The sequence below is a fragment of the Octodon degus genome, unplaced genomic scaffold, assembly GCF_000260255.1.
Source record: "Octodon degus isolate 3935 unplaced genomic scaffold, OctDeg1.0 scaffold00011, whole genome shotgun sequence".
NCBI lineage: Eukaryota > Metazoa > Chordata > Mammalia > Rodentia > Octodontidae > Octodon > Octodon degus.
Window position 1 is genome coordinate 25,653,007 of NW_004524587.1, and position 20,172 is coordinate 25,673,178.

Consider the following 20,172-nt stretch of genomic DNA (forward strand, 5'->3'; position numbering starts at 1 on the left):
CCTTTTGTACATCCTTATGTCAGTGTCTGACATGAGGATGAGTCAAGGCCATTGCTTGACCAATTTGCTCTCTGTGAAAGCTTGAGAAAATGTTTTTTCTCTCCATGTGACTCTCCCCAGGCTCACTTTAGATCCTCGAACACATTTCTCTGTGACATGTTTTTAATAATGTAACTCATAGCATATTCAGTATCTGAAAGAGGGAGTTGTCTTATTTACATATTAATAACTTAGGGATATTCACTTATTTCTCCAAAGAAATTTGAGAAATGAATTGAGTCAGTTTAGTTAGATCCTAAATTCTGTTGGTATTTTCACTGGAATACTATTGCTTCACAAGTTAATTTAAAGAGAATTAACATTTTATGATGTTGAATCTAGTTTACTGAGCATTGCCTTTTAATTTCTTGCTTCCCAAAGTATAATTGGGTCACTGTATCACCTCAGAGCAGGTTAAAAATGCAGACCAGGTATTAAGAGGAACTCACCTGAAACAACAATCACCACTGGTTGTCAAGGAGACTATGTCCATGACCACAGCTACACTCTTAAGGATCAGAGGATACCAGCAGCAGGGAGGGCAGGCTTTAAAGACCTAGTCCTGCCAACTCACCAAATAGTGACAAGCCAAGAAAAGGGTAGTCGATTTTCTAGAATCAGTATATATTACCTAAAATGTATAGCTTTCAACGAACATTGTAAGGCACAGAAAGAGAAAGTGCAATACACACAGGCAAAACAAATTGCCTTTAGGAAATTACAGATGGTAGACTTAGCAGACGGTCTTCAAAGCAGCTATGCAAAGACTCAAAACTACTCAAATGGTACAGATTTAAAGGAACATATGATAATGCTTAATCATAAAGAAGGCATCAATAAAAATAAAAAAGCAATCAAATTGAAAATCTACAATGTTTTTTATATGATAACTAAAAGGAAAATATTACTAGATAGAAATCAACAGTAGGCTTAAACCATCAGAAGAAAGAATCAGTAGACTTGAAGACAGACTGATAGAGATTCTATGATGTCATGTCACAGTGTTTTATATGCAACCATGTTTATAGCAGTGCAATTTGTCATAGCTAAATCTTGGAAGCAATCCAGATGCCCATCAACTGAGGAATGGGTAAAAATGATGTGGTATTTTTATACAATGGAGTGTTATTCAGCTATGAAAAGGATAAATTTGAGGCTTTTATTGGAAAATGATTGTGAGCAGAGACCATACTCTTAAGTGAAATAAATCAGTCCTACATGTTCAAACATCATATTGTCTCCTTAGTGTGAGAACCTGAAAGACTAAATAAAATCTGAAGGGTACAATGGATACCATGAAAAAGGAATGAGCCTGTTCAAAAGGGAGAAATTACTGAGACGAGGAGAAGGACAGGAGAGGAAGTAGGGGAAAGAGCTATATCTATGTATGGAAGCAGGATGGCTTGGATAATTGTACTATGGATTACTGCTGGTCTGTGGAAAGGCAGAGTTAATGCTTAATTTATTTTGTTTTGTCTTCTCTTGTTCTTTCTCTTGCTTCTTAATTTCTTATAACTTTTTTCTTTTTCCAATCTTACATGCATATATCTGGTAATTTGCACAATTAATTTGAAGACAACACTATACAATACAAGAAATGCTGTCAAATTCATATTATTTAGTTTAGTGAAATTCTGTATCATTTCCAATTTTGTATTACTATTTTGTATTCTCTTTAAAAATAAAATATATACCTACAGAGAAAAAAAGAGTATACAATACAAAGAATGAAAGAAAAAAAGCACAAAAGAAGTTAGTCTCAGGGAAATACGGAATACCACTGAGTGTACTAACATATATGGAGTGGACAAAACAGAAGAGAAAGGAAAATACAATATTTAGGGATTCAAAAGCTAAAAACTTCCTAAATCTGATTTTTAAAAAGTAGCTATATACATAAAGAAGTCAACAAACTCTGAGTAGAATATATGCAAAGAAATCTAGCCCCACAGACAGACACATGGCACTCAAAATCTTTCATGACAAGACAAAGAGAAAAATACTGAAAATAGCAAAAAGAAACAATCACATTTAAGGAAAATATAAAAAAGCAATAAGATTAGCAACTGAGGCCAGGGGTGGGGGAACATGACTATAATTCTAGCACTTGGGAGGCTGAGGCAGGAGAATCACTGCCAGTTCAAATCCAGCCTGGACTGTAGAGTGAGACCTTTCCTAAAAAACACCACCACCACTAGATTTTTTTATAGAACGTGTTATTCTCCCTCAAGGATGTGTGTGATGTGCCCCAGGAGTGGTGGTGCACATTTGTAATCCGAGCACTTTGAGTCTGAGGCAAGAGGATCATAAGTTTAAGACCAGTCTGGACAGTTTAAGCACTTATTGAGGTGTTGTCACAAAATAAAAATAGAAAAAGGGTTGGGATACAGCTTAGCTCAGAGACCCTGTAGTCAATCCCCAGTGGGGGGCGGGGGAGGCTATGATGTAGATGACATGACAAAACTGAGTCATGTGGAGTGACCCTGTGGCTTCCTGGCTATTGCAGGCAGGTCTGGGGCCACACATGCTGATGGGGCTGTGTCAGATCCACTCCAGATAATAACACTATTAACTGTAACTGTAGCAACAGCATCAGAAGTCAACAAAACCTTCTTACATGTGGACTCACTGAATCACCCCCCAAAGGCTGTGTCCTCTATGTCACTCACATGGGAAAGTCTGACCTTACTCAAAGACTCGTTCAGACCCAACTGAGACCAGGCCTTCTTACTTTGAGCCCAGAGCTTTCTCCTCCACCCTCTTAAAAAGGTCCTCTTTGAATCACATCTTGTGTTAAACCTTATCCCAGAGTTTCCGAAAAAGTAAAAAATTGTATGTGCATTCAGCTACAAATACTCAGCAAAAACTCACTGGGTGGATGCGTAGGCAGCTCCGCTGAGTCTGCCTACCTTTTCATTCTGATCGCAAGTCCTGGAGTGAGGGACAGAGGGACAGAGGTCAGGAGTCCCCTATCCCTTGGTTGGTCTCTGCAACAAGCTGCTCAGCCCGCATGTATCTCACTGTACCAAGGGACAGTGACATCCTTAACACTCTTCTTTGTGTAAAACATTTTGGCATGTGTACTTTTTCTCTTATTAGGTGATCACATAAAGAATATACATTAAATATCGCATTTGATTGGTCAATTAAGGAACTGTTAGGTGTTACTTTGATTGCATGAAATTTTTAATTTGCGAGCTGACTCTAGACCTTCACTTACAAGTAAATGCAGCACGAGTGGGCTGCACGTCTACCTCCTGCTTCGATGACTCAAGGCCATGTTAGTTTCTGTGGTGGAAGCTTCTCTTGATAAATAATCAATATGGCGTGGGTCTCGGAGGACCCCAACCCAAGCCCTTGAAGATACAAAGAGACAAATGTCCCACACTTCCCCCTCCTACCTGCTCTACTTGTACGGTTTCTTTTTGAATTTTTTCAAGCATCTCACTTCTCAGCAAGATCTCCTTGTCCAAATTGTTGTACATTTCCATTGCTTGGTGAAGCTTGTTCTGAAACACATCAGCACAGCAAATCTTGAGCTAAGAGGACCTCAAAGAACTGCAGGAAGTGTAGACAGAGAAACCCCCGTCTGCCCTTCTCTTGGGTGCTCAGGTTGGCAGACTCATAATCTCTGGTACAGGCGAGGCCCTAGGATCTTGCCCTCAGCCCACGAGGCAGAGTGGTTAGATTCGCCAAGACCCAAATCCTTTCTTACTAAGGGAAATTTTGGGCAAGTCCCAGACATCTGGAAACTTAGTCTGGTGGCCTTGTAGGGGGCTGACAAGGCACATCTTGAGAGAAAGCTGGGTGCAGTGCGTGGCACAGGGAGGACACATTTGAGACAGCTCACGACTACCTCTCTAGGATGGTGAGGGAGAAGCACTCTGCAGCACATGGGTGCTACTGCTATCCCCCACACAGGAGAGGGGCTGGCTTTTAGGGAGGTGAAGCAATTTTCTCCAATTCATGGAGATGGAAGCGCCAGACTTGAACCCAGCAATTCCCATGGGCTCCTCCACTGTTCCAATCTCTTCAGAAGGTCACAAGCTGCTGAATCAGGAGCCAATTCCCCTTCTGTAATCTGCTCTCTACCAGATCCCCCAGGCCCCTGCTTCTTAGATTTAAGTGACTCTTCCTCAGCAAGGAATCAGTCAAAGAAGCTAGGAAATGCTCTGCCTGGCTGAGGACTGGACCAAGGTCAAGGCCACTGATTTTGCGGGACTCACACCCTGGGAACCCACCCACCCTGCAGCAGGCAGCAGCTGGTGAAACAGCACAGCGCCTGCCTTCAGGAGGCATACACACGCAAGACAGAGGCAGAAGGCAGTGAGCCCACTGCAAGAAGATGTAAGAGTGCAGCTTGCTGAGCTGTGTGGCTGCCAGGACAGGGGTCAGGAAGGTGGTCCTGCGAAGGAATATGGGAAAGGGAGCTGAGCCAGTGAATCAAGCGTGCCTGCAGGAGTAGGGAAAAGAGGAACATTCCACCCTAAGGAAAGAGTCGGAGGGAGAAGATCTAACAGGAGAGGGAAAAGGGGATAAGCAAGCATAGGCCTCAAAACTTAAAGACAGCAGTAAAGCCTAGAGCCAGCTGCCTGGGAGACCTTAAGACCTAGCCCTACACCTGCCTATAAGGCTGATTTCCTACTCTGTGTCCTGCACTCACGAGATCAGATGGGGGGCAGCTGTAGGGCAGAGAGGCACAGCAGGACTCTGTCACCCACCATTCAGGTGGGAAGACACAGAAGCAGAGGGAGGAGGCAGGGAAGGACAGAATGGAACACAGGCCCACAGCTAGGGGACCACTGGCTCTGCACGGGCAGGGTCTTCACAGAGCCGTGGAGAGAGCTAAGCACATGATGATCCCCTGGGACCTCAGTCACTTTCCACTACTGCTGAGTACCCAATGACCACAGACCCTGTGACTCAAAGCAACAGAACTTCCAATGGGTCAGAAGTCTGGTGCCCTGTGCTGGATTCTCAGCCCTCGATCCCACTGGACTGGCCCCAGAGTGTTGGCAGGGTCTGTGCTGCTCATCTGAGGTTCAAGGTTTCTTCCAAGCCCACTCCTTGGGGCAGAATGCATTTTCTTGAGGTTGTGGCCCTGAGGTCCCCATTTTGATTTTTTTTTTTTTTTTCTGACTGCCATCTGGAGGTGGCTTTCAGTTTTTAGACGTTTCTCTCAGTCCCTTCCATGTGACCTCCTCTAGCTTCAAGCAGTAATGGAGAACTCCTGGGCCCCCAAATTCCTTTGGTGCTTCCAGTCTCTGACCTCCTCTTCTAGAGAAACTGCCTTCACCAGGCTCATGAGATTAGGTCAGACTCATCTAAAGTGACCTAATGTAACATACAAAAAGGGACTAAAGCCCTCACATGCATAATCCTGACCAGATTATACAGGGTGTGCACCAGGGATGGGAGTCCAGGGGCAATTTAGAATCTTCTTCAGGGCCCTAATTATTAGTTTAGCTTGCCAAGGGCGACTCATTGCAGCTGTGCCCCCACAATCTCACTACCAGAGGACAGCAGGCAGGCTTGAGGGCATCACGTCAGAAAGGAAGGTCCCACTTTGACTCAGAAAAGTCAGAGAGGTCAGGCCTGTCTTGTGCTTAGTACTGTACCCTCAGCACTCAGCCCTGTGCCTGGCGAACTGTAAGCAGTGCTGCCACTTAATAGAGGAAAGTCATTCTGCATTTTTTTTTTTTTTTTTTTTTTTTAGGAACCAGGGATTGAACTCAGGCCCTTGCACTTGCCAGGGAAGCGCTTATTGCACTGAGCCATCTCTCCGGCCCGTTCTGCATGTTTTTAACAAGGTCTCATTCTTGGGGGTCTGGTGCTTATGTCACAGCAGCCCCTCCTGTCACCCTCGCACCCCAACCAAGCACACACCTGAGCTGCTAGTGTTACTTACACAATATTGCCCAAGCACCAGCTCCGGCCACACCCTGTCCTCAGGGCTGGGGACAGGACCCAGACCAGATAAAACTCCATCTTGTGGTGAGATACGCTCACTTCTGACAGGTGTAGCATCTTGGCCGGATGAAGCACTTCCCCTAGCACAGCACTACTGAGCCTCAGGTGAGGTCCAACTCCACGTGTCACAGGTATTCTGAGAACTGGGATGAAGAAGAAGAGTGCCGGCCTTTCTCTCGCCCCATGGTGTGTCCCTTCAGGCACCTGTGGGGCACATGCCCCTAAGCCCCCCATCTACTGGCCATCACATGAACAGGCCTACAGCACAGCGGCCCCTGGGGTTCCAACCAGAATGGATCCTGTTTGGTCCTCTGTGGCCTGTGTCACTGCTGTCCCAGTACTGCAGCCAATCAGCACCATGAGTTCGATCCACCCTACAGAGCCCAGGCCTACAACCTGGAAGTTTCACTTTATAAACTAGTAGCTCTTCCACTCCCCAAGCCCCACAGACCAGAAAGGCCTGGTGCTCCTTAATTGATTCACAGGATAAGATCAAGGCCCAGGGTGACCTTGCTGGTTGCTACCCAGCTCTCTGAGGGCCTGGGAGTCCTTGGCACTGGATTCACTGTGAGATAAGAGTGATCAAATACCTCTAGGGATGAGATAAGCTAAAAGCAGACGATCTTCTGGACGACTAGGACACAAACGCCAGAATGCTGGCACGGTATTTTCTACAAGCGCTCAGTCGGGGAAGGCAGCTGAGTGGGACATGCACTGGGCTGGGAGTCCTAGCTTTGTCACCAAGTGGGGCTTGAATGGCAAATCCAGTAATCTGTGTCTGTCAGCCTTGGCTTTTCCGTGTGTAAAAAGAAAAATGTGAAACACAGTCTGGCCTGAACGTATTCAAATTCGTAGTTTTAAATGACACTGTGTGGGCTGAATGACCCACCCATGAGCCCCCTAGGCCAATGGCACCACTACCACCTGGGCACTGGACTGGGTGTCAGCAAATCTTTTTTATAAAAGATTTATAAAATCTTACTAGGGCCAGGGAGATAGCTCAGCAGCACAAGCGCCTGCCTGGCAAGTATAAGGTACTGAGTTCAAACCCTGGTACCAAAATAATAATGACAATAAAAGGTTAATTCAAGAAACAGATACTAAATATTTTAGGCTTTGCAGTTCCAGAGTCTATATCAATAAGAAGTTAAAAAACCCAAATCCTTACAAATTATATATATATATATTTGGTATAGGGTCTCACTACACAGCTCAGACTTGGAGTAATCCTCCTGTTGTCAGCCTCCCTAGAACTGAGATTACAGGTATGTGCCACCACACCCAGACTCAGTGGCCAGGTCAGGGCACCAGGGGGTATGTCTGGCACAGCATGTGGTGACGGGGATTGAACCCCAGTCCCTGTGCTTGTCTAAGCAGGCACTTAGTCCTCTGAGCTATCTCGCCAGCCTTCCTACAAATGTTTTGTCTTTGTATTTTAGGGCAGGGTCTACAGGGTGTTCAGGGTCTCACTACTAGATCAGACTCATAGTGATCCACCTGTTTACAGCCTCCTGAGAGCTGGGATTATAGGCATGCACCACCACGCCTAGTCTCAAGTGCTGTCTCAACGCTCCTGGGGGGCAGGGCTGGCATGGCAGGCCTAGGGATCAAAAACCTGGCTCCTGCACCTGCTTGCAGGTGCTTTAATCCGCTGAGCTATTTGACTGGCCTGTTACACTATTTTGTATCCCTACTAGAAAGACGTGAAGGTTCCAGTTGCTCCACATCATCAACAACATTTGATGTTATTTTTATTTTAGAGATTCTAGTGTATAGCATTTACCTATTTGGTCTTATTTTTCATTTTTCTAATTTCTAATAGTATTTTTAAAATTCTATTTCCTGTTATTTGTATGTTTTATTTGTGAGATGTCTAAATATTTTGTCCATTTTATAGTATAGCTTGCCCTTTCTTACTGAATCGTAAGTGTTCTTTATATATTCTGAATATACACTATTCTAGATAAGTATTGTAAATATTTCCTGCCATTTTGTGGTTTGCTGTTTATTTATGTAAAGGGATCTTTTGATGAGTAGTAGTTTTACATTTCAATCATCCCCCCCCCAATAAATAAAAGCAATATAGAAGGTACGTAGGGTAGGCTCAGTTTTCTCTTGGTCTAAGGCACTAGTGAAGTGAATGCCACCATAACACCAGCTTGGAAAGAAGAGAAAGGATCTGAGAATAAGTGGCCAAATGTTAGGGCCAAGGTTCGCTTTGCAGCCGCAGATCTACTTTTCGACACAGGGTTAGGTGGTCGCTAGAGGGCGACCAGATAGGTCTGGTATGCTGGGGACAGGCCTTTTTCATGCCGACAGTTGCTGCTTAATTATTAATTGTGCCTCTTCTCTCTCTCAAAAGCATTGCATTTGGATGATAAATAATTTACTAGCTTTCTGGTTTATAGGTAAGACTTTTCTCACAAGCTTTTAAGGGGGAAAGTGCTTAATATACACCTAAATTAACCAGGGCCCTACATGTGGGCAGCTCGCAAAGCGTTGTGAATAAAAATCACCTGGGGAATTAAAACAAGACACATGGTCTCCCGCTCTATTTCAATTAGCCAGGGGTGTGTGTGTGAGAGACACAGGCATGAGTCTATTTTTTAAGAAGAGAAAAAGCTCTCCAGGTGGTTGTCAGGTGCAGCCAGGGTTGCGGAGGCCCTCAGGGACTTTGGGAGGCCTGGCTTTGTCAAGATAAATGGGGGACAGGGAGGGACACCCAAGTGCTGGATGAAACTGCAGTGTGCACAGGGAGCTCTCCGTGGCCAGAAAGGGAGGTTCAGGGAGCCTGGTGGGGGTGCCAGACACTGGCTGGGCCTTACTTTGTAGGTGCTGAGGACCTGCAGGGTGTTGCCAGATGCCAGCTTCAGCTGGATCAGTTCTTTATTCTTTGCTTCAATCATCTCCAAGAACTGAGAGTTTTCGATGTTCAGCTGCTGAAAATCAACTTCATGCAGGGCCTCGCCTACCTCTTCCTTCTATAGCTCAGAAGAAAAGAGGGCATTTCAGGGGTGGCTTCTGAAAGATGGGTGCTCACCTTGCAACCTGGTGAGGTTAAGTCTACACCCAGTCATTTAACAAACAAGTACTGGGCACCTGCTTGGAACCAGGTGACAGGGCTAGGCTCTGGGGATTTGAGTAAATACCCAAGAGGTCACATGACTGAAGGTGCTGAAACCATGGCGTATCAGCAGAGCAGTTGGAAACATATGGGCAGGAGGATGCAGAAGCCCCTTGCCCAAGCCAGGGGTCCTCCCAGGGGCAGGGGTGCTTAATCCAGGCTGAGAAGGAAGAAAGAGAACCGGACAGCCCCTGAATTCCCCAGACATGTCTGCAGGGTGGGTGTTTTAGTCTACAACGTTCTCTGACCAGGGCCCCACCTCCCTCGGCCCACCAGGTACAGGCCATCTTGCCGTTGTAATTGCAGAAGCCCACCATGGGGACTGCTGTAGTTCCCCACCCCAGTGCCTGGTTCTTCTCTTTCTCCCAAACAACACTTTCCCTAAACCCAAATCAACCCGTGCCTCCAGCACCAGTGCTTCCATGCTGTTTTCCAAGCCTCTCTGCATTGAGCCTCTGGCCCCTGTTATACTCTCCTGACCCCACTCCCCCCAGGCTTAAGAAGACGGCCCACATCCGAGTTATCTCAGAGCAGCACACATGCCACCTACCTTCTCCCCACTTCAAGTATGAGGTCCTCTTCAAGGAGTCTGAGCTTCCACGAACCCCTAAGGACCAGCAACTCACCCTCTACAGGCAGCTCTACAGAGGCAAGATTCTTTCATATACTGCACTCCAAACTCCTTTCCTGGCATCCAGCTTGCATCTCCAGCCCCAGCCCCACCATCGAGGTCCTTCCCAACCATGTGCTTGCTCTGTTTGTAGTTTTGAGCAGCTGGAGACAGCAATCATGGCCCTCCTCTGTATTTGGACCCGTGGGTCCCAGGCCTTGCCTGACACTTCCCATTCCCCTTGACATGATCTTTCATTCCACGCAAACACTAGTTACTTTTTCTTTTTAATTTGTCTGTCTGTCTGTCTGTCTATCTGGTAGAGGGTCTCACTCACTATGCAGCTCAGTTGTAATGATTCTCCTGTCTTGGCCTCCCCAGTGCTGGGATTACAGGCATGCACCACCATGCCCAATTTCAGGGCTGACACCACACAACCAGTGTTCTGGGGCAAGCATGGCATGCAGTACCAGGGAATCGAACCTGGGTCCTTCACTTGCCGGGCAGGTGCTTAGACCACTGAGCTATCTCCCCAGCCCTCTAGTTACTTTCTGCAACTCCTCTTTCAAGTATGTTGCTCACACTGGGACACAAACCTACAGGTTGGATCTTCTCAGAACAGAGTAAGGCAAGACCAGCCTTCCTTGGTCTGGGCAATGTGCTTTTAGGAAGGCCACTTGGGCCACAGCACTGCCTCCAGCTGAGCTGACTTCATCAGGTCCTCTGTGGTTGAGTCAGCCTGAACTTGGGCAGATATTTGGAGGGACTGAAGTGGAGGCTCTTGCATTTGATTTTAGTTATATTTTTAAAATTTTCTCCATCTGTTGAGCTCTTTCTGGAACCTGAGTCAATCAAGCAAGATTCCTCAAACATGTTAATTCTCCTACTTGATTTTGTGTCACTCTCTGTGGTCACCTCTGATATACATGGCAACAGTTACCATTTTTGAATTAATGACAAAAACATTGAACAAGAAAAGAATAGAGCTACATATCATTCTGGAGGCCTTGAGCCACATCTGCCTTATTGCCTTCACCCCATTAGTATCAGCTGCTCAGGGAGTCACCAAACCACAGTGTAACTGTGCCACTCCAGACACACTCCCCCCAAGGTCAACAAGTGTTTCATGAACATCTTTTAACCCAGACCAACCCCATCTGCAGAAAACCCCTGCAGAAAAAAATGGTACAAGTTTTTTATGGTAGCTATAACAAATGACCACAAGCCTGATAACTGAAAATAATACAAATAAATTATTTTATAGTTCTAAAGTCAGAAGTCTGAGTTGTTTTTAGAGATAAAATCAGGGTGTCGGAAGGGCTGCTTTTCTTCCAGAGGATCGAGGGGAAACCGCTTCCTTTTTCAAGATTCCACAGGCTGCCTGCACCTCTTAGATGTTGGCCCCTTCCTCTGTTACAAATCTCATTATTCTGATCTCTGTTTCCTTTGTCTTATTTTCTCTCACAGCTCCCTTGCTCTGATAGGCAGGAAGCCCACATTGGGCCCAGCCAGGTAACCCAGTATCACCTCATCTCAAGGACCTGAGATTAATTACTATGTGCGACAATTTATTTATGGATTTCGAGGATTAAGACGGGCATGTTATAGGTAGACACTATCATTCAACTGAAGGAAGGAAGAACCACATACCTGCCTCAACTGTAAAAGCATTTTTTTCCTCTGAACTTTGAGAGAAACATTTTTCAAACGTAATTTATCCTTCATATTATCCTAAAAAAAAAAATAGAGGCATATGTTAATCAACTTTTTCCCAGTTGGTTTGAATAGTAGATCTGTGGCTGCAAAGCGAACTTTGGCCCTAACATTTGGCCACTTATTCTCAGATCCTTTCTCTTCTTTCCAAGCTGGTGTTATGGTGGCATTCACTTCACTAGTGCCTTAGACCACCGAGAGAACTGAGCCTACCCTACGTACCTTCTATACTGCTTTTATTTATTGGGGGGGGGGGATGATTGAAATGTAAAACTACTACTCATCAAAAGATCCCTTTACATAAATAAACAGCAAACCACAAAATGGCAGGAAATATTCACAATACTTATCTAGAATAGTATATATTCATAATATATAAAGAACACTTACGATTCAGTAAGAAAGGGCAAGCTATACTATAAAATGGACAAAATATTTAGACATCTCACAAATAAAGCATACAGATAACAGGAAATAGAATTTTAAAAATACTATTAGAAATTAGAAAAATGAAAAATAAGACCAAATAGGTAAATGCTATACACTAGAATCTCTAAAATAAAAATAACATCAAATGTTGTTGATGATGTGGAGCAACTGGAACCTTCACGTCTTTCTAGTAGGGATACAAAATAGTGTAGCAGGCCAGTCAAATAGCTCAGCGGATTAAAGCACCTGCAAGCAGGTGCAGGGGCCAGGTTTTCGATCCCTAGGCCTGCCATGCTAGCCCTGCTCCCCAGGAGCATTGAGACAGCAATTGAGACTGGGCGTGGTGGTACGTGCCTATAATCCCAGCTCTCGGGAGGCTGTAAATAGGTGGATCACTATGAGTCTGATCTAGTAGTGAGACCCTGAACACCCGGTAGACCCCTCCCTAAAATACAAAAAATAAAAAATAAAAATGAAAAAATAAAATAGTGTAGCTTTCAGAAAATACTTTGGCAGCATCTCACATTGTTAAAAACACATCTACTCCATTGCCCTACATTGCTTTAAATTCAAGATTATTTGGGCAGAGTGCTTCTGTAGCAGACTTTGCTGATGAAAGGATCTTATGATTCTTTGACCTGTTACCCAAAGAAGCTTACATAATAAGTTTACTTAAATTCTAAGAATTTACAGAATTTTTATTACTCAGTATGTTAGCATTAACAGCCCTACTTAACTGTTCCCAGGACCAAATCTTGACATCCTGTCAAGTCTCTGGAAATGAAGGCATTATGCCCCCCATTCTCCTCCCTTCCCAGTGCTAAGAGGAGGTCCATGTCCTTATAATGAGGAAACACATTGGGGCCTGGGAGATGGCTCAGTAGAATAAGTGCTTCCCTGGCAAGCACAAGGATCTGAGTTCAAACCCCAGTTCCGCAATAAATAAATAAATAAATAAATAAATAAAATAAGGAAACGCAGAAAGCTTGAGATCTACCTGTCCTGCTCCACACAGCCACCTGACTTGCTCTGCTTCACACCCTTTCCAAGAAAACACATTAAATTTTGAAAAAAAAAACAAAAAAACATAATGAAAAAGAGGAAATCAGCTGAAGATATTCTATTATTCATCCAGCCTAATTGATTTTAGCCTTGGCAAGCATGCATTTTAAACATGCACATACAAAGTAAACCCTAAACACACACACTCTGGGGGATGCAAGGAACCTAAAGGAACCTACATATGTGGGCAGCATTCCTGGGGGACCACACGGAGCTCGGCGGCCTCACACAGATCATTTCTGGTTGCTGATGTGTGACTCCGGTCCCCCTTGTGGAGCTCTCACACCTGCCGACTCACCCTCCGGTGGTTCATGTCTTCAAGGTACTTCATCACTTTCTGGGTAGCCAAGATACTCCCTTTCTTCTTGGATATGGTTTTTAGAATATCCTTTTCGAACTCATGCACTGCTTTCTGAACTTCAGTCCATCGAATTTCGGCTTCTTCGATGATTGCCTAGGAGGGGCAGCACACAAAGGATGGTAGTTTGCAAACTTCTCCAGGAGGTACCCTCCAGGAAGGATGTACCCACCCAGGCCTCCTTGTATCTCAATGCATGTTTCTTCTTAGTCTCAGGCAACATCTTAATATCCAAGCCTGACTACGTGAGGAATACTATTAAAAAGCCTGACTCACAGAAGTTAGTTTCCATAAAAGAGGAGCAAAGTAATAAAAATAAAGTAAGTTTCAGATATATTTTACATGTGCATTTCTATACCTGGAATAGTATTTATCCTTTGTACCTTATGTTACATCCAAATACCTGAATGATATTTTTATCATGAATTACAGTTAAATCTGAGTTCATCTAAGAGATGAACTGGTGAGGAGCTAAAGTATTCTTATATATTTCTGTATTTTTTTAAAAAAAAAGATGTTCTAAATAAATGTATAAATGGACCCTAATGCTAAGTGAAATGCCCCTTTAGCTTTTCTGTATTTCCTGTTTTAAAATGTTCAACAACAAGTTCAAGTAAACACACACACAATTTTTTTTTTTTTGTACTAAGGAGTTAATACAGGGCCTTCACACTGAGCTACCCCCACAGAGTCTCTTTAAGTTGCTACATTTCCCAGGCTGGACTCAGAACATTCACAGTATTTTAAGGGGAAAAATGAAAAAATATCTAGCTGCAAACCAGGAGAACTGATCCTCAGTCTCCCACCTCCAGTCCTCCTCCTCCTGGGCAGGAATGTCGGTCACCTCACATGTTGCTTTCAATGTGATGCGCTCCTGTCAGTTACTCCCAGTGGGATCCAGGCTTGTAAGACATCAAGGGTAAACTCTTTGATGTGGCTCTCAAAGTCTTTTTGCCGTAGTCAACCTGATTTGCTACTTCAGCCCGCAAAACACCCTCTTTAATCAAACCAGCCTCCTCGGGGTCATGAACTTGCCACGCTCATCCCCCCCTCCACTTCCTTGCTCATGTCATTGGCCTTACCCAGGGTTCCCTTCTTTCCCATTATTGAAACAAATTTCATCCTTCTTCCAGGTCTTGCCAAGGTCTGTGTGTACCTCCATTTTGACCACTGCAGCCATACTTGACATGTACACCACACTATCTACCAGGTAGAACAATGCTACCAAATCCTAAGTGTCCTTAACTTGCTAGAATTTGACAGTGAATGTTTGGAAAGAGAAAGAAGAGGGCAGAGGTTCAAAGGGAAAGAAAGAGAAAGGAAAGTTTGGCTTCTATGACTCAGGGGCTTTACCAGTGGGAGACATGAGTCACTGACATGGCCATTTCAAGGCAATGAGTGTGATCCCATGCCTGTCCACCTTTTAGTGGGAAAACAGAAACAAAAGCTGAGACTATAAGTTTCTATTTTTCATGGGACATGGATCTCAAATGCAAGCCAACAACTTCATGGCATGGCACATGAATTAAAGGAAGGTATCTTCTTGGGAGGAAATCTGACTTTGTTGGACCCATCAAGAGATGCTATGTTGGCCTCTAACAGGAGAAGACCTGTGATCATGCATGATGTATATGCAGGGCGACAGGGATTTTCCCACCTACTTCACCCACTGTATTATTTTGTTAGTTTTTGAAGACACTCATGGTTATTTTTTTTTTAAGAATATGTATCTTGGGGCTGGAGAGATGGCTCAGTGGTCTAAAGCACCTACTTGAAACAAGCTTGGCAAAGCACAGGGACCGCGGTTCGATCCCCAGCACCACATGCCAGCCAGACCCGCCCCCTGGTGGGCTGAGCTGGCCACACACACACACAATAAATAAATGTAATAAATAAAAATAAATAAATATTTAAAAAAAAGAATATGTATCTTGGAGACAGATGCTAAAATATTTGCACATAAATGGTATGTCTAGGGTTCGTGTGATGGTTGGCTGAGTGTGTCCAGCTGCGTGAGAGCTCAACTAAATCAGCTCAGCAACTCCATACTTTAAAGTGGAATCTTACTCCAGAAAGAATGGCTATCATCAAGAAATCAACCAATAACAAATGCTGGAGAGGCTGGAGGGGAAAAAGGAACTCTTCTTCATTGTTCCTGGTGGGAATATAAACTGGTACAACTACTACAGAAAACTAACATTAAAACTAAAAATTCTGGGGGCCTGCCCCTTAGCTCAGTTCTTTAAGTGGCTGCTTCAACAAAGTGGTCAGGCTCAGGTTGCTGTGGTTCGATCCCCACAACTCAAGCCAGCCAAACCTGCCCTGAGGGCATTCGGAGCAAAAAAAAAAAAAAAAATCCTTAAAAAAAACCCCTAAATATTCCCCTCCTAGGTATCTTCTCAATAGAGTTGAAGACATCGTACCACAATGATGTATGCATACCCATGCTTATAACAGCAGAATCATAATAGCTAAATCTTGGAAGCAACCTGTATGTCCATCAGCAGATGAATGGATACAGAAAATGTGGTATTTATACACAATAGAATACTACTCTGCCAGGACCAGTCAAATAGCTCAGTGGATTAAAGCACCTGCAAGCAGGGGCAGGGGCTGGGTTTTCAATCCCTGGGCCTGCTGTTGAGACCGGGCATGGTGGCATGTGCCTGTAATCCCAGAATTTAGGAGGCTATAAACAGGAGAATCACTACAAGTCCAATCTAGTAGTGAGACCCTGAACACCCTGTAGACCCTTCCCTAAAATACAGAAAAAAATTAAATAAAGAATACTACTCGTCAAAATTAAAAAGGATAAACTGGAGTCATTATGGCACCCTGAGACCATATAATGTTAAGTGAAGTAAATCAGACACTGAAGCTTAAATATCTCATTGTTTCTCTTATTTGAACAGACAGTGTAATACAGAAAGTGCAAGACAAAACACAGACAATAAGAAAAAGGAAAAAAAGTTCTTATAATCCAGCTTGGACAAAGTATCTAAAAGTGCAACTTGATTTAGTATAATTATCTTATATGTTTTATATAGTTCTTAGCCAGTTAGCCTGTGTACTAATCTCTATAATAACTAACTTTATAAGGACTTATAAGATAAATAATCTGGGGCTGACAAAAAAAAAACAAAAAAGGGGAAGGAAAAAAGAAAAAAAAATGAGATGTGTTACACACATGTACCAATTCGCCATTAGAATGTAATCATTTTGTACTACAAACATGTACTCCTAAAAATTATTTTTTTAAGCTTAAAATTTGTTGCCTCTTCAAGCAAGTGGTAATTTCTGCAAATGTAGGTCCACACCTTGTCTTATTCTACTTGTGTTTCTTCTAAAACACCAATGGTAGCATGGATACATCACAGGTACTTCTCAGTGAGGAGGAAGAAGGAGACATGGGTACCTCGTGGTGCTGCAGGTCCCGTTCAGCATTAGCCCTCACATGCCTTATTTCATCCTTGGTGTCTTCCAGCTCTTTTTTTACAAGGTCGAGTTTCTGGTCAACAGTGAGGCCCACCAAACGTTCTGTACCTGGACGGGACTTAGATTTATGCCGGCCTTTTAACTGCAACCCAAGAAAGATAAAGCCATGGTCAAGGAGGACTTAGTAATTAAGCAGCCCAAGATGGGTATACAAATGACTCCTTAAGCATGTTCAACATTGCCCTGAATAAGCCCAGGAAAGAAAAACTCATTGTGAAATGATGCTAGATATCAAGCCCAAGGTATCATTTATTTCATAAGTCTATGGCCCTGCACTCAATGCTGGAAAAGCCTATGTTTGACGGAAATGAAACAACTTGAGGATAGAAACACTGGGAGCCCAGTGTACATCAGCATTCACTTAAGAGCACAGTGGTTCCTCTCAAGGCACGATGCTTAATAAAACAGAAAATAAACAAAAATCTTGGATAATTCAGGATCTAAGGCAAAGGTCACCAATGGATGATACAGGAAATGGGTAGGCTTCAAAGTGGGTTTGACCCTACACAAATAGACCCTTTGAGACGAGGCCCCACATGAGGACCGCTCACTCCTTTACGTAGCTGGCCAGGCCTTGGAAAGAATTGAGTCCCCAATTCATGTGTACCTGTGCGAACTCTGCTGCTGAAAGTTTAGCATCTGAGATCCATGAAGGCTGATCCCTCATTTCCAGTTTAGCATAATATTTCTCAAACATCTCTGTCTCTCTTTTTAGACCAGAGTTTCCATAGCTGAAAGACAGAGGAAACTCAAATGAGTTCTACTTAGAAATTTACACTACAAATAACTAGTCCTAAGCATTTATTGGCCATGTGTGACCTTCCGCAAGATATACAGCCTCTTTGTGTTTTACTCTCTTCACCTGTTAAATGGAACTAAAAATAGCACCTACCTTTTAGGGTAAGATTCTTGGCCACGAAGTAAGTGCTATTTAAGACTTTGATATCTTTATTATTATGTTCAATGAACCTTAAAATCCAGAACACTGGTATTAAATTGAAAATTCCTGTTACTGCTTTTATCTTCAAATATCATCTAACTCATTTGTAAAATTCCTTCTAAGTTACTACTTTCTTGAAGCCATACACACCCACCATCTTCAGATGTTTCCTTTAGCTTATATTTCTTAGCTCGTTTATTTCCTATCAGAAACTGTAGAAAACTGAACATTTTAAAACAAATGGATAATAAACATAGTTGATCCTATCTAAGCCAAGATTATGACTTTTTTTTTTTTAAATTTATTTATTTATGTGTGTGTGTATGTGTGTGTGTGTGGCCAGCTCAGCCCACCAGGGGGCGGGGCTGGCTGGCATGTGGTGCTGGGGGATTGAACCGTGGTCCCTGTGCTTTGCTAAGCTTGTTCTAAGTAGGTGCTTTAGACCACTGAGCCATCTCACCAGCCCTGATTATGACTTTTTTAAACTTCTCAACTGTTCATATATGCAACTTACATGTTTTCTATACATATGTGTGTGCATAATATACACATCTGTGTATGAGAAGGAGCAGCTTTGACGTTTTCCTGTATTACTGCAGTAATTCCTGCTAGGCTGAATTAGATTAGGAAAGAAGGTTGACCTGAGAAAAAAAATATGAAAGTGTCTTGCAAGCCAGGTATGATGGCTGCACACCTGTAATCCCAGCAGTCTGGGTGTCTAAGGCAGGAGGGCTGCAAGTTCAAGCCCAACCTGGGCAACTTAGTGAGGCTCTGTGTCAAAAAGGAGCTGGGGATGAAGCTCATTGTGAAAGCCCCCAGTATCACACACACACACACACACACACACACACACACACACACACAGAGCGTCTTGCTTTTTCAGCATATACTGTTTCCAGTGTAGCTGGAGTTGCTTCCGAGTCTGAGTCTGAGTCCTAGCATGAGCATTACGTAGCTGAATGAACGTAAGAGACTTTAACCTTTGTGCTTTCCTAAGGCTGCTGTATTATATAAGGTCGTACCTGCACAACACTTGACACAGTATAAATAATCAAAATGGCATTTATTAGAATAATATCTCAATTCTGGACTACAATATAGATGTAAAGAAGTAACTCTATTAAGTGGCCAGAGCTTAGATTTTCTGTGTGAGTCCAGTAAGTTGTACAATTACAATTAACCTCTACTACATCACGCAGTCTTAATATCCACTTTACCTACTACAGTAGATATAAAACAGACTAAAAAAAAAGAAAGAAAGCAGAATCCTGGCCAGCATTTTTACTATCTGAAGGTTTACACCCTGCTTCCAGCCCGTGGCTGCCTCACAGTAAAATAATCTCAGTAGCCTCTTGTCTATCCTGGTGCCACATTAATTGTAGTGCTGAATCTTAGCATTGGAAAGGGCCATAGAGGCCACAGGGCAGAACTGGGAAGGCGCTAGGCACACAGCGGGCACCAGGCCCACACCTGGCTAAAGCTCTAGCTTCACTCTTACCCTCTGGGCTTTCTACACCCGGCTCTGCCCCCTCCCTCCCCGTCCCGAGCCTATCCTGATCTATCAACCATATTAACTCCGGGGTATCCCCGAGTGAGGCCTTGGAGCCACGTCTGAGCGAGGGTGCAAGGCGAGTAGCTGCAGCCTGCAGAGGTCCGCGGGCGGGTACCTGAGTTCCTCCACCAGCCCACACAACTGGATAACCGGCAGCGACCTCTCCTCCCCCGTCTGGGAATCGGTGTAAACACTGTCGGAATCTTCCTCAGTCATTCTGGCCCTAGCTAAGGCAGATCTTGGCGAGCAGCCGCTAGTGCTAGCAGAGGTGCGTCACTCCCTGCTGCCCGTTGCCAGGACAACCGGACGCCAGCGAAAAGGGGAGGGGCTTCTTAAGACTCCGCCCAGCCCCTCACTTGCTTTTCCTTGGCAGCCGGGTTGTCGGCCTGGCCCGGGCACCTGAATGCTTTCAGTTTCGCTTTTTGCCTACCTGGGGCTTCCTTTTTTTTTTTTTTTTCCTTCAATCTGATTTTATTGGTACATTTTAGATTACATAATGATGACATTCATCATAGAGAATTTGTACCTGTACATGAAATAACTTGATTTTCCTTTTTACCATACCCTCCACTCCCTTCAACCCCTCCTCCCCACACCACTTACAAAAGCCAAATAATTTTTCTTTTTTCCCTGTTACTGGGGATTGAACTCAGGACCTTGTGCATGCAAGTCAGGTGCTGACGCTGCAGCTGTCTTCCCAGCCCAAGCCAAATAATTCTTAAATTGGTATTAATAATAGCAACTAGATTTGCTCAGCACTTGCTACATCTCACACTGCCTTAGGCAGTTGATGAAAATCCTTACATTGTAGCACCATCCATTTTTCTATCCAGTCTACAAATCAGAAATCTGAATTTCAGAAGTCAATAGAAGTCAAGTG

At 43.8% G+C, this 20,172-nt stretch overlaps 1 protein-coding gene across 2 annotated transcripts in view; it reads right to left on the reverse strand.

The window, feature by feature from the left end:
* Nucleotides 1-19,573, reverse strand: part of Ccdc113 (coiled-coil domain containing 113) — a 24,423-nt gene extending 4,850 nt beyond the window's left edge. The window contains exons 1-7 of one of the 2 annotated variants that reach the window (XM_004625933.2): nucleotides 19,408-19,573; nucleotides 17,408-17,531; nucleotides 16,721-16,882; nucleotides 13,246-13,401; nucleotides 11,394-11,474; nucleotides 8,835-8,990; nucleotides 3,441-3,548 (exon numbers count right to left, since the gene is read on the reverse strand). In XM_004625933.2, the coding sequence (XP_004625990.1) occupies nucleotides 3,441-3,548; nucleotides 8,835-8,990; nucleotides 11,394-11,474; nucleotides 13,246-13,401; nucleotides 16,721-16,882; nucleotides 17,408-17,531; nucleotides 19,408-19,508 (888 nt within the window). In that variant the 5' untranslated portion in view covers nucleotides 19,509-19,573. The remainder of the gene's footprint in view (nucleotides 1-3,440; nucleotides 3,549-8,834; nucleotides 8,991-11,393; nucleotides 11,475-13,245; nucleotides 13,402-16,720; nucleotides 16,883-17,407; nucleotides 17,532-19,407) is intronic. The other variant, XM_023709439.1, reaches the window with a different exon arrangement.
* Nucleotides 19,574-20,172: the final 599 nt, after the last annotated feature.